This window comes from Aquarana catesbeiana, linkage group LG05 (assembly GCF_042186555.1).
Source record: "Aquarana catesbeiana isolate 2022-GZ linkage group LG05, ASM4218655v1, whole genome shotgun sequence".
NCBI classification, from domain to species: Eukaryota; Metazoa; Chordata; class Amphibia; order Anura; family Ranidae; genus Aquarana; species Aquarana catesbeiana.
In genome coordinates, this window is record NC_133328.1 from 170,193,684 (window position 1) to 170,209,181 (window position 15,498).

Below are 15,498 nucleotides of genomic sequence, written 5' to 3' on the forward strand. Positions count from 1 at the left end.
TTAGAAGTCCCACAAAACTCTGTGAAATTATTCTCATAGGTGCTCACATGCAATGCAATGTTTAGTTGTAAATCAAATATTTTCTCTCTCTCTCTGTATATGTATATATATATATATATATATATATATATATATATATATATATATATATATATATATTTTTATATATATATATATATATATATATATATATATATATATATATATATAATCTCACAAAAGTGAGTACACCCCTCACATTTTTGTAAATATTTTATTATAACCTTTCATGTGACAACATCAAAAAAAATGACACTTTGCTACAATGTAAAGTAGTGAGTGTACAGCTTGTATAACAGTATAAATTTGCTGTCCCCTCAAAATAACTCAACACACAGCCATTAATGTCTAAACTGCTGGCAACAAAAGTGAGTACACCCCTAAGTGAAAATGTCCAAATTGCACCGAATTTGTCAATATTTTGTGTGGCCACCATTATTTTCCAGCACTGCTTTAACCCTCTTGGGAATGGAGTTCACCAGAGCTTCACAGGTATCCACTTCCACTTCCACTCCTCCATGACGACATCAAAGAGCTGGTGGATGTTAGAGACCTTGCGCTCCTCCACCTTCCGTTTGAAGATGCCCCACAGATGCTCAATAGGGTTTAGGTCTGGAGACATGCTTGACCAGTCCATCACCTTTACCCTCAGCTTCTTTAGCAAGGCAGTCGTCATCTTGGAGGTGTGTTTGGGGACCAGGTGAGGAGGAGTACAAAGACAAGTGTGTCTTGCCTACAGTCAAGCATGGTGGTGGGAATGTCATGGTCTGGGGCTGCATGAGTGCTGCCGGCACTGGGGAGCTACAGTTCATTGAGGGAACCATGAATTCCAACATGTACTGTAACATACTGAAGCAGAGCATGATCCCCTACCTTTGGAGACTGGGCCGATGGGCAGGATTCCAACATGATAACAACCCCAAACACACCTCCAAGAGGACCACTGCCTTGCTAAAGAAGCTGAGGGTAAAGGTGATGGACTGGCCAAGCATATCTCCAGATCTAAACCCTATTGAGCATCTGTGGGGCATCCTCAAACGGAAGGTGGAGGAGCGCAAGGTCTCTAACATCCACCAGCTCCGTGATGTTGTCATGGAGGAGTGGAAGAGGACTCCAGTAGAAACCTGTGAAGCTCTGGTGAACTCCATGCCTAAGAGGATTAAAGCAGTGCTGGAAAATAATGGTGGCCACACAAAATATTGACACTTTTGGCACAATTTGGACATTTTCACTTAGGGGTGTACTCATGTGACAACACTGAAAAGATTACACTTTGCTACAATGTAAAGTAGTGAGTGTACAGCTTGTATAACAGTGTAAATTTGCTGTCCCCTCAAAATAACTCAACACACAGCCATTAATGTCTAAACCGCTGACAACAAAAGTGAGTACACCCCTAAGTGAATATGTCCAAACTGTGCCGAAAGTGTCAATATTTTGTGTGGCCACCATTATTTTCCAGCACTGCTTTAACCCTCTTGTTGCTAGCGGTTTAGACATTAATGGTTGTGTGTTGAGTTATTTTGAGGGGACGGCAAATTTACACTGTTATACAAGCTGTACACTCACTACTTTATATTGTGGCAAAGTGTAATTTCTTCAGTTTTGTCACATGAAAAGATATAATAAAATCTTTACAAAAATTGTGAGGGGTGTACTCAATTTTGTGAGATAATGTATATAAATATATAGAAAACACATCTTTAAAATATCATATATTAAAACCTTGGTTTGAGAGTAATTGGTTTGAGAGCATTTTGCAAGACAAGCAAATTTTTTTAATACATTTTTACTTGATATACAAGTAACGTCACATCACAACTGAGTATAAAAGAGAAGAGAGGCACCTCTAAGTGTAGCAATATGGTTACATTTAATGAAGGTACAACATTTAGCAAATCATATGGTTGATGATTAAGTATGCAGGCATCCAGGGTAAAGCTGTCCATATAGACCAGGGGTCCTCAAACTTTTTAAACAGGGGGCCAGTTCATGGTCCCTCAGATTGTTGGGGGGCCACACTATAGTTTAAAAAAATATGAACTAATTCCTATGCACACATCTTATTTGTAGTGCAAAAAAAACAGGAAAAAACAATACAATATTTAAAATAAAGAACAATTTTAATCAATATAAACTTATCAGTATTTCACAGACTCCCCTCATTACAGAACCCCTCCCAATCACAGACCCCCCCTCCCCATCACAGACTCACCCCATAATACAGCCCCCCCATGACAGATCCCCCTCACAAAGCCCCCCAACACAAACTCCTCTCCATCACAAAGCTCCACATAACGTACTCCCCCATAACAGACTCCCCACATAACAGACCCCCCCTAACAGACTCCCCCATATCACATACTTCCCCCATCACAGATACCCCCATAACAGATGCCCCCATAACAGACTCCGCCATCACAGAGCCCCCTATCACAGATCCCCCCATATCACAGTCCCCCCCATATCACAGATCCCCCCCATAACAGACTCCCCCATAACAGACTCCCCCATCACAGATCTCCCCATATCAGTCCCCCCATAACAGACTCCCCCATCACAGATCTCCCCATATCAGTCCCCCCCATAACAGACTCCACCATCACAGATCCCCCCCATAACAGACTCCGCCATCACAGATCCCCCCATAACAGACTCCCCCATCACAGATCCCCCCATAACAGACTCCCCCATCACAGATCCCCCCATATCACAGTCCACCCCCATATCACAGATCCCCCTCCTTAACAGACTCTCCCATCACAGATCCCCCCATAACAGACTCCCCCATCACAGATCCCCCCATAACAGACTCCCCCATCACAGATCCCCCATATCAGACTCCCCCATCACAGATCCCCCCATATCAGTCCCCCCATATCACAGCCCCCCCATATCACAGATCCCCCCATAACAGACTCCGCCATCACAGATCCCCCCATAACAGACTCCGCCATCACAGATCCCACCATAACAGACTCCCCCATCACAGATCCCCCCATAACAGACTCCCCCATCACAGATCCCCCATATCACAGTCCACCCCCATATCAGACTCCCCCATCACAGATCCCCCCATATCAGTCCCCCCCATATCACAGATCCCCCCATAACAGACTCCGCCATCACAGATCCCCCATAACAGACTCCGCCATCACAGATCCCCCCATAACAGACTCCCCCATCACAGATCCCCCCCATAACAGACTCCCCCATCACAGATCCCCCCCATATCACAGATCCCCCCATAACAGACTCCCCATCACAGAGCCCCCCATATCACAGTCCCCCACCATATCAGACTGCCTCATATCACAAATGCCCCCCCATAACAGACTCCTCATCAATATTACACTGCCGCCCCTTCTATAATATCACAGCACTCCCCCTCCCCTCTGTTACCTGTATCACACAAGACACGAAGCATGGTAGATCCGGCCAAAGGGCGGGACTTTGCAAGTGAAAGGCAGGTGATGGATTCCTGGGACTGCCCCGATGCCTAGTAACCAATCACCCGCTTCTTAACACAAAAGGTCCTTTGTCCAGACCTATCATGTTTCCCGTCCTGTGTGATAAAAGTAGCAGAGGGCAGGGGGAGTGCTGCGATGTTAAAGGGGCAGTCCGCGGGCCGGATAAAAAACGCTGGTGGGCCGAATTCGGCCCGCGGGCCGTAATTTAAGGACCCCTGATATAGACCATCTTCCTCACCACCATTGTTGTCATCCCTTCTACGCTGCGTTCCAGGAGCGGTTCAATCGCTCTACTGCAGAGTAGTCTTCCCGGTCACGATTGCAGACTGATAGCGGTGAGAGCCGGCGGTGTGGAGGATATTCTATGTGGACAGCTTTACTTAGATGTGCCTCTTTTAATCATCAACCATGTGAGTTGCTAAATGTTGTACCTTCATTAAATGTAACCATATTGTCACACTTAGAGGCGCTTTTCTTCGCTTTTATACTCTGTAGCTCCTGCTGGATTTTGCTTCTAATCATGCTTCTTGTGGAGTCTGCCATTTCTGGATGGACATTTTATGGTTACTTAACCTAATACATTGCTATGATCTTTTTATATGGACTTTGAACTGAAGGACCTGTGAATAAATGGGTGTGGAACAAATCTTTTGAGTTTCCATTATTTCTTATGGGGAAATTCGCTTTGCTATACAAGTGCTTTGGATTACAAGCATGTTTCTGGAACAAATTATGCTCGCAATCCAAGGTTTTACTGTATACTTCAAAATTAAAATTGACCCAAAGCTATTGACCCAAATATAGTATTCCCACATTTACTACTTTAGTTTGGTGAATGTTTATTTAGTTTGGTAAATAAGGTGAATGTGTTCATTTGATCCAATCTTATGCAAGCAAAAATCCTGATTTTTTTTTTCTCTTGCACATGATTTGGTATCCAAAGTGGGCACAACTTCACTTTATTTACTAACCTCAGTGAGCAGACAAATTGATGAGTCAACAACCTTTCAGCATCATCAATCATTCCCCTTATCTCAGCCTATTGTCTGACAGCTACAATTTCACACTGGCCTACACTTATACCAATAAATAATCTACAGTTTCAAACTATACAAATATTATTTCAGCATCTACTACATGTCACCAGACATATTAGTCTCTCTCTAAAAGCAAGATCATTTTATTAGAGGAAGGTTTTGTATCTCTTGCAATCAATGCAGGATGACATTTCTGTACAGAATTGAGAATTATAGTGGAGTAATATTAAAAATGCCAGTGTTAACATTTAGCATGTTACTGAATGTAGCATACAGTTTAAATATACATCATATATCTCATATATACATAACATCCATTACTATTTCTGGAAATGTCACTGGATGACAAATAACTTCCTATATCTGTCAAGTCTTGGAAGCTGCATATTTGAAAGATACGTACGTGTTTGAAATTCCTGAATGGCACAAACTGAACGATGTCCCGAAGCACCGGCTCTCCCTTAGGTGACCTCAGTATTCCATCATCTCCATCCAGCATCTGCATGTCACTGAAATCTGCATTGCCAACTCCGACAATAATGACTGACATGGGAAGATGTGAGGCATGAACTATAGCTTCTCTGGTGTCAGCCATGTCTGTGATTACACCATCCGTTAAGATGAGAAGAATAAAGTATTGCTACAAACAAACAAAAAAAACAATGCTTTCATATATATCAGTATGGCATACCATATTCAACATGCATATGCTTCTCTCACAACATATTATTCCAACTGTCTAACTTAAAGTGATTTTTTAAAAAAAAAACAACAAACACGTTATACATACCTACTCTGTGCAGTTGGTTTTGCACAGAGCAGCCCAGATCCTCCTCTTCTCGGGTCCTTCATCGCTGCTTCTGGCCCCTCCCTCCTATCAAATCCCCCACAGGCAACAGCTTCCTATGGGGGCACTGGAGCCGAGTCACAGATTTGTGTGTCCATTCAGGCACAGAGCCCCGACCCGGACCTGCCCCCTATCTCCCCTGATTGGCTGACTGACTTTGATTGATAGCCGCGGGAGCCAATGGCGCCACTGCTGTGTCTCAGCCAATCAGAGGAAGGTTCCGGATGGCTTAGAAACTCGTGGGTATTGCTGGAGAGAGATGAGGCTCAGGTAAGTAATTAGGAGCTGGGGAGGCTGCTACACACAGAAGATTCTTTATCTTAATGCATAGAATGCATTAAGATAAAAAAAACTTCTGCCTTTACAACACCTTTAACCACTTCAATACCGGCGTATGGGCGGCACAGTGGTGTAGTGGTAGCACTCTCGCCTAGCAGTAAGAAGGGTCGCTGGTTCAAATCCCAACCACGACACTACCTGCCTGGAGTTTGCATGTTCTCCCTGTGCCTGCGTGGGTTTCCTCCGGGTACTCCGGTTTCCTCCCACACTCCAAAGACATGCTGGTAGGTTAATTGGATCCTGTCTAAATTGTCCCTAGTATGTATGAATGTGAGTTAGGGACCTTAGATTGTAAGCTCCTTGAGGGTAGGGACTGATGTGAATGTACAATGTATATGTAAAGCGCTGCGTAAATTGACGGCGCTATATAAGTACCTGAAATAAATAAAAATGACAGCCACAGATGGGATCTCCCATCCTGGGTGGCCGTCATATGATGTCCTGGGCTTCCCAGCCATCTAGGGGGCGCGCATGCGCACCTGCCACATTGTTCAGGACCTGGTGTGTGTGCCCGGCGGCTGCAATGTCCACCAGGCACCCGAGATTGCCCGTTAACCGAGCAGGACCATGGATCTGTTGAGAGGAAACCGATCTGTGTTTCCAGTACAGAGGAACACCGATCGGTCTCCTCCCCTTGTGAGTCCCCACCCCCTACAGTTAGAATCATTCCCTAGGAAACACATTTAACCCCTTGTGTCCTCCTAGTGGTTAACCCCTTCCCTGCCTGTCACATTTATACAGTAATCAATGCAATTTTATAGCATTGATCGCTGTATAAATGTGAATGGTCCCAAAAATGTGTCAAAAGTGTCCGATGTGTCCGCCATAATGTCGCAGTCACGAAAAAAATCGCAGATCGCCACCAATACTAAATAAAACTTTTTAAAAAAATGCCATAAATCTATCCCGTATTTTGTAGACGCTATAACTTTTACGCAAACCAATCAATATACGCTTATTGCGATTTTTTTTACCAAACATATTTAGAAGAATACATATCGACCTAAACTGAGGAAAAAATTTGTTTTTTTTTTTTTTTTAAATGGGGATATTTATTATAGCAAAAAGTATAAAATATTGTGTCGCTCTTCTTTTGTTTATAGCAAAAAATAAAAACCACAGAGGTGATCAAATACCACCAAAAGAAAGCTCTATTTGTGGGGAAAAAAGGATGTCAATTTTGTTTGGGTACAGCGTCGCATGACTGCGGAATTGTCGTTTAAAGTGCTACAGCGCTGAAAACTAAAAATTGGTCTGGGAAGGAAGAGGGGTGAAAATGCCCGGTATTGAACCTGTTAAAGTGACATTAAAGCTTAGTTTTTTGTTTTTTTTAAAGTAAAAAAGATGTAAAAGGTATGCAAGGATATGGCACAGAGAGGTGTCTTACTCCCTGTTGTTTTTGGTCTCCCCACAACTGCTCTCTGCTCCTCCTTTTCTCTGAATGCCCCCTAAGCAAGCTGTGTGCTGAGGGGGCACTCATGCAGGTACACTTCTGAGCCGGGCTGTGTGCGTCCATAGACACACACAGTGCGGTTCGATCACGCCCCTGCTCTCTCCTCATAGGATATGTGTTTTGCTCCTGCTGCTCTTTGAAGCCTGTAAATCCATGCAGAGAGTGCTTCAGACAGGCACAGAACTGGATTGAGAAAGGCAAGTTTTAGGGGGGGGGGGGGACAGTTAGTGTGGTCCTTTTAACCTTAATGCAGGGAATGCCATACCTGCCTAGTCCCTGTGTAAGTGGAGAATCACTGTAGTAACTACTGTTACTACAGTGATTTCCACAGTCTTCAGAGACCCATAGGCAAATGCTCGGCACGAGTCCTGGAAAACAGTGGAAGGAAGTGTCATTGTTTGTCCTAACTCCTGTAACTTCCACTTTTGCTGGACAGCTGGGAATGTGAATTTAGCGATAAATATATACAGCAAAGGAAATTAAAAAGCAAATCATGTGGTGCATACTATCATTTCAAACGGTATGCTAACTGGATAGTTATAGGAGATCATTATTTTTTATGATGATGGTCGGTTTAAAATAACCTGTTAAAGAGCAACCCCTAGCAATAACAAAACAATTATCTTTCACTGTTTTAAAACTTTTGACTGGTAAAATCCAATCAATTTTTACCAGTTACAGAAAACTGTTGGTCTTGCAATGCTTTTTTAAAGTAGTTGTAGCAATATAAGATTTGTTACCTTAATGTATGCTCTGCATTAAGGTGCAAAAACCTTCCGCAAGTAGCTCCCCCTGATACTTACTTAAGCCTGATCTTAATCCAGCAATGTGCACGAGAGCAGCAGCTCTCTCAGCTCTCTGCCTCCTCATTGGCTCATGGACAGCGGCAGAGCCATTGGCTCCTGCTGCTGTCAATCACAGCCAGTGAGGAGGGAGGGGTGTCAATGGACACATAGCACGGGACTCAGGAGCAAGCACACACGAATGCCTCCATAGTAAACAGCTTGCTATGAAGGCACTCAGCGGGAGGGAGGAACACAAGAAGAGGCCTATCGGGGCTCCTCTGTGAAATAGTTTGAAAATGTCTGCCCTATGCGAGGCAGAGTTTGGTTAATTTTCTGTGATTGCTCATTCCCCATGCATCATCAATTTAGTTACTGAAAAAAGGCAAAGTAACTGTATTATATAAAAATATCTTACATTTGTCTCTATTTTAAATCAATTATTCAGGACAAAAAATGCCAGTCATTTAATGCTTTATATTTTATTCTTTATATTTTTATTTTATATATTTTTTTATGATATGTCCTTTTATGAGCATTTATATCATTTTAATTAAATAAAAATTTGTTTCCAGCATCTACATTGCTTTGCAATTATCTGTACAGGAGTGTGTACATTTCTGGGTCACATAACACATTTAGCAGGACAATTGGTTTTCACAATTTCCATAGATAAACTTTAAATTCCAAGGTTTGTCAAGAGTACCTTCTTAGGCCATATACACACTGTTATGGCAGCCAAACAACAATGAACTATAACATTGAGATCCTTCTGAATTTGTTACATCTACTGTAATCATTTCCCTGTCAAGATCTACTCCGTGCAATATATGAATAATTTAGGATAGATTATGAATATTCGTAATGGGAATTAGCCTCCAGAATGATTGATAATAGCACCAAAACGAGCACAGAGACAATGAAACACAAGAAATGACAAACTCAGCTGGCAGCTCCGTGTGCAGTTGATGAATACATGGCACAATACAGGTACATTTCCCTTGTGACAATTTCCTAAAGCCCAATTAAACAATCTGTTTAAGTTAGCTAAATGTATTCCATATATTAACTGTTAGGCTTTGAAAACAAAAGGTGCTTAAAGTCTAATAGTCGACTTTCTTAGAAATCAGCCACAGCCAGAGTAGAAAAGCCTGTCACCTGCCAAGCATGCTGTAGAGTAGGGGTCTCAAGCTGGCGGCCCTCCAGTTGTTGCGAAACTACAAGTCCCATGAGGCCTTGCAAAGCTGACAGTTACAAGCATGACTCCCACAGGTAGAGGCATGATGGGACTTGTAGTTTCGCAACAGCTGGAGGGCCGCAAGTTTGAGACCCCTGCTGTAGAGAGAACATAGTTACATAATTAGTAAGGTTGAATAAAGACACCAGTCCATCCTGAGTGAGTGTCTACAATTGTCCCTATCCCTGTACACTGTGTCTCATTAAGATACTCATCTATTATATCATTATTTATTTAGGGTACCCATATAGAGCCATCAATTTATGCAGCACTCCACACTCATCATGCCCTCTATAAAGCTCCTACCCTCAAGGAGCCCACAATCCAAGGTCCCCAAACTCACATTCATATACTCGGGCCAATTTACAACAGAAGCAAATTAACCAGCATGTCTTTGGAGTGTGGGAGGAAACCGGAGTACCCGGAGGAAACCCACGCAGGTACAGGGAGAACATGCAAACTCCAGGCAGGTAGAGTCGTGGTTGGAATTTGAACCAGCGAGGTGAGAGTGCTACCCACTACACCACTGTGCTGCCCAGGTAACGATCCTTGCTTTCTGTGTGTAAAAAGTGGAATCTCTATAAAGCTCCAACATGCCCTCTGCTGAGTCAGACCTATAGCTCTGCAACAATTAACGCTTAAGCTTTCTGCAGATTAGAGACTTCTAGCTCTGAATCAGCAGGGGGCATGTTGGATCTCTGCAGAGAGCCAACTGCTTCCACGATGGCAGGGGACAAGCTTTTCTTCTCAGGCTTCTTTCCAAAGAAAAGAAAATGCAAACCCTTAGTTTGAATGAACCTGGAACGTATTTAGCTGATTTAAACTGAAAGTTCAGTTGGGCTTTGAGCTGGCCACAGATGTTACAATCTGATTGTATAAGATTTTTAAGAATTACCAGCAACTGTGTAGTATGAAGGCCTACCAGAATGGTTATAAACTGAATGAACTGTTTATTTAGAATTTGGCACTACATCACTGTCGGTACAGTAAATTTAAAGCTGTCAATATGTGGTTCCATCTAATTGTAGTTACCATAGGCCAGTGATGGGGAACCTTGGCACCCCAGATGTTTGGGAACTACATTTCCCATGATTCTCATGCACTCTGTAGTGTAGTTGAGCATCATGGGAAACGTAGTTCCAAAACATCTGGAGTGCCACGGTTCGCCATCACTGCCATAGGCCATATACTTTAATAAAGCACGGCAAAGAGCTGTGTTGATGTGTCAAGTGCAGTAAACCTTAAAGTATAACTAAAGGCAAAACTTTTTTTTTTAAAGTTTTGGATAGATTGGAGAGGAATTAGAAAACTTGTCAGTTTTTATTGCTGTCTTTGTCCCCTTTAAGCTGATTCATCCTCTCTATTTGTCCTGTTTATCATTATCATTGAAAGTAAAAGAAAATCCCAAATTTCGCGTTGTCCCCAGAAAAGTAATAGAGGGGAAATCTTCAAATGGGGACAACTAGTTCTAGTGACCTGGGGGTCCCCAAGGAATTCACTTAATTTGCAGGGATTTCCTTTCACTTCTTGTTTGGCTATGGGGCAGGAAGTGAAGGGAAATCTCCGTAATGAGCCACAGATGGCAAAAAAAAAAAAAAATCTGACAGGGGTTATAACCCTCCCTTGCTCTATCCAAAATGAATAGCCTATAGTTCTACTTTAAATGTGCCAATAAGAATATCACTTACTGATGCCAAATCACTGAATGAGGATTTGAGGTTGCTGTACATATTTCCTTACTAGCAATGTTAAGTTGTCATTTTCAGCACATTATTGGGCTGCCAAATATTAGAATAAAAGGTTTTGTCATATTTTACAGGAGCATAGTTGTAAACTTTATTTTGGAAATATTCTTTTAAGCGAAGACACTCACTTGACAGCTTCAAATAAGAGGTCAAATGAGCTGGAGGGGAAGCAAATATTTACTAAGCAGGCATTCATTTTTGGAATGTACTTTGACAATCTAGTTAAGCTACTGTATTATAGCGTGCACACATCTTAAATTCTGATACCAGCCTAATCTCCTAAACTACCAAGTCCTTATCCTAGCAAAAATAAGCTATTTGCCTTACCGTGGACTCCATAGTGTGGGTCTCCTCTGAAGCAGACTTGGCCACTTTCTGGATAATGGGAGCAATGTTGGTTGGTCCATAGAGCTGTAACTTAGGAAGGCAATTCTGATAGGCTTCCACTACACCTTGTATACCTAAAATAAACAAGATGTAATAGCAAGGACATGTTATCTACTAGCAATGCATTATTTTTTATTTTTATTTTTTCATATGTTGAAACTTGGTAAAATCCTGTATTTATTGTCTTCTTACAGATTTTATATCTAATAATCACCATTTTGAATCCAACAATTTATTGGGTTATGTACACTCAAACAAGCCAGTATAAGCCACCATAAGCCCTTCATTTTAAAGAATTGTGCATGTGCAAAGAACGTTGGGTCCCGGTACACAAACAGGTTTAGCTTTGTTCAGACTTTGGCCTCTTGAGACCATTTAGGTACCCACATACTTCATCTACTCACTTTATAATTCTGGTAATATTGTTAATAAGTATGACAAGTGTCGGCAGTTCCCAACAGGAGGGAAATCAATATGAAGGGTGCCTTATGTGTTACTGCATGGAGGAATTGTACATTATATGCAACTATTAAAAATAGTCGGCTTATTTTGGAGGTACCTCATCTATCTTTTATATGCAGAATTTTATATTATACTGGGGACTCAACTTTTCTTAAAGAGGTATTAAACCTAAAAGCAAACATTTATCGTATTGGAGCGTACCAATTCTTACATGTGATTGCTGCATTTGTTTTCTTTTTTAGCTTTTCTTTCCCTTATTTTCATATGATGATCTGGCCAGTGAGTCTGTTGTTTTTCAAAAGAACAAGCTCTCTTGCAGATGCATCAGTTATGGGGATAAGACAAACCATTCAACACTGACAGGGGTGCTTATAATGATCAGTTTTATTTATTTATGTAAAACCCTTTTCTCAAAAGAATGGGAAAAAAAGCCTAAAAAAAAAAAAAAAGAAAATGAATGCAGCCACCGCATGTAATTATTGGTAAGCTGCAATATATTACATTTTTGCTTTTGGGTTTAATCCAACCTTTTAGGGAAAGCTATTTTTAGCTTTCAGCGTTTGACCTTCCCACTCCTTGGGATGAGCAGTGTGACCTATTAAATAAAGTTACATATAATTATAGTGTATCTATGTAATTCAGAAGGCATTTATCCACTTTCCTTTGTTACGAGTATCGATTTTAAGACTCGTGATTAACTTTGTTACTTGCTGTTCCATGTAGCAGATGGGGCCTGATTATGTTTCATCAGCTACAGGAAAGGACAGATATTATGCAATGAGCATAAATATGCCTATATTAAAGTGGTTGTTACCCTTAATAAAACCCCCTTTGTGTGCCCACTGCTTACATGAAGGTCAACTGCACTGTGAGTATATTTTGTTAAAAAAACACTTGCCTCTGCTGTGTTGTCCAACTTGGAACTGCAGGTCACGTGATCGCTGTCAGCTCCACAGCAATCGTGGACCTGCTGGTGGGCATTACATCAGAACTGGAAGTGGTGTTGCTGTCAAGTTTCTGTGTAATGAACACAATCAGACTCTGCAGTAAATGTCCCTCCCTCCACCTTTTCCTCATCCGAGAGCAGGGATTGGAGGAGCTGCACTCTGACCATGGGAGATACAGAAGCAAGCGCAAGGGCACTTTGGTGTGGTGATGACACAAGATGTAAACTCACTACGATAGCTTAGATCGGCTGCCATGCTACCGTAATCAGTTTACTTGTGGGTGAAGCAGCACAGGCAGGATCAACCAGGTATATCTTATGTTTGCATAGCATGAAATGCAGTGCAAGCATGATGACATTTATTTAATTAATTAATAATGAATAATTTAATTTGAAGAGACAGTGCTTTTTTTTTTTTGACATTACAAACACTTTAACCTCCTTAGTGGTATTCCCGAGTGTGGCTTGGGGTGAATTTTCAGTACCAAAAGCGGTAACCCCGAGCCACACTTGGAATCGCAACGCAGGATCCAGGCAAAGTTACTTACCTTGTCCCCAGGATCCTGCGATGTCCTCCCGCTGTGTGTGCAATCCACGTACTCCGCTCGATCTATCACGGAGCCGAGCTCCGTTTCCTGTGAGCGTCACAACGCACGGGGACAGAGAACGGCGCCAAATTCAAAAAGCTAAAAACACATAACACATACAGTACACTGTAATCTTACAGATTACATTATTGTATCAAATTATTTCACCTCCCTTTTGTCGCTAGTGCTTTGCCCAGTGCCCTGCATGCAGTTTTATATTATAAATACTGTTCATTCTGCCTGGAAACTGGAGATTGTCCATAGCAACCAAAAAGTGTCCCTTTACGTCAAAAGTGGTTTTAGACCAGCTAGAAAACAGCGATAGTAAATTAGAACACTTGCAGAATTGAGCGATAGTGATTTGTGGGGAAATTCGGCATCAAACACTGAAAGTAATGACAGTGACAATTCTGCAACTGAGCAATTTCAGTGTTTTTGATTTGATTACATTATTGAATGTTATGAATACATTTTATTATTATTATTATATTAATATTTGTTATAATTATTTATAGTTATTCATTATATTATAATTTATGATTTTGTGTTTTTATCATACCCGGGATGTCTACTAGAATCTTGTTTGGACAGATTTAAGTGTGTCATTCCTAAGAATTCCAGGCCTACAATACAAAATGCCAAATTTCCATGTAAAACAATGTACCACTTTCAACATCAAAAATCTGATATAATCATACCACCAGGGAGGTTAAAGAAATACATGTTTTTTGTTTTTCTTTTCAAATTCATACCACCTAGGTGGATGCAGCATCGTTCAGATGTTGCATCTGTCCCCCGATGCCTCTAACACTGACAACCGAGCGTTCGAACATCGCCGATCTCTAGGTTCTCACAGCTCTGTGAGCAGAGAGCTGCTGACTATCAGTCAGCAGCTCTCTGCTCTACCCCCCCCCCCCCCACACACACACACACACACTCTCACCAGAGCACTGGACTGTGGAGGGAGTGGGAGCGGTCCGCTCAGGCTCTTAGCGATTTGCTGAGCCGAGTGCCAGTCTAGGCATGTGGGTGGATCCTGACTCCACTGTCACGATCTTGCCCAAGCTCTGTGACGTCAGCCACTGTCTGCTAAAAATTAGTCACAGGAGTGCAGAACAAACTGCACTCCTGTGATCCACGGGAGAAGTATAGCCAAACAAGTTTTGGCTGTACTTCTCCTTTAAGTATTCATACAAGGCGGTTAAGCATCTCACTCTAAATGAATGGACTGTCAAATCACCTCACCACACAAACACAGATCTTGTGCATTTTTTTTTTGGTACAGTGCAATGCCATGCAGAGTGCATATGCATCTGTGTGTTCTGATGCATTATAATGCTGGCACATTGCAGCGTACTGTAGACGACGTGTGCTGAGGTGCAATTAACTTTGCATTGCAAAGCACATTATACTGAATCAACGGGTCATAACAGGTGCTGGGTTGTGAAAGAGCCCTTAGGCCAGGTTCACATATGTGCAGCTGCGGTTCACAGCCTGGGGTATTGTGCATCCCTGTTCACCAGTTCAGGTCCAAATTTTTGCTTGAATTCATACCTGAACCAGACCCAAACATGCACAGGACCCTTCTGCAACCTGGACTGTGGCCGCCCCGGACCTGTGTGAACCGGCTCCATTAAGAGCCGGTCATACTCGCCTGTCATGTGAATTGGATGTGGAGAAACCTGCATCCAGCTCACATATATTTGAACCCAGACTTAATCTGAAAAAAAATTGGAAGCACTTAGAAGGTATGCTGTGCTCCCTGTATGCATCTTAAGGATTAATTTTCAATTGTTTAGTGGAGAATATCTTTAATAAACAGAGATAATGCTTGTTTTTCAGCTTGTTTTTAACCCTTTCACTGTCAATGATGTGTCATGGCTTTGAAAAGGTTAAAACAAGCTCAAGATGCAACAGCAGCCATGAGAACGTTTCTATTTTGTTCAACAGGCTCCCAGCTATTTAGAAAACCACCACCTTCCTCTACCAGACCCCTCCATGAATCCCAGGCTCCTCCTCTCCACCTGGGAGCTTGGTAACACAAAAAATGTCAGGATGGTGACAGGGGTGGATCCGGGGGGGGGGGGGCAACAGGGCAATTGCCCCCCCCCCGAAATAATCGCACTGACAATCTCACATGTCATTGTCACACTCGCTGCCTCTGCCC

At 42.1% G+C, this 15,498-nt stretch overlaps 1 protein-coding gene across 1 annotated transcript in view; it reads right to left on the minus strand.

Moving 5' to 3' along the window:
- CPNE4 (copine 4) overlaps positions 1 to 15,498 on the minus strand; it is a 568,794-nt gene that overhangs the window by 22,204 nt on the left and 531,092 nt on the right. The window contains exons 14-15 of the mRNA XM_073630343.1: positions 11,277 to 11,410; positions 4,950 to 5,186 (exon numbers count right to left, since the gene is read on the minus strand). Coding sequence (XP_073486444.1) covers positions 4,950 to 5,186; positions 11,277 to 11,410 — 371 coding nt within the window. The remainder of the gene's footprint in view (positions 1 to 4,949; positions 5,187 to 11,276; positions 11,411 to 15,498) is intronic.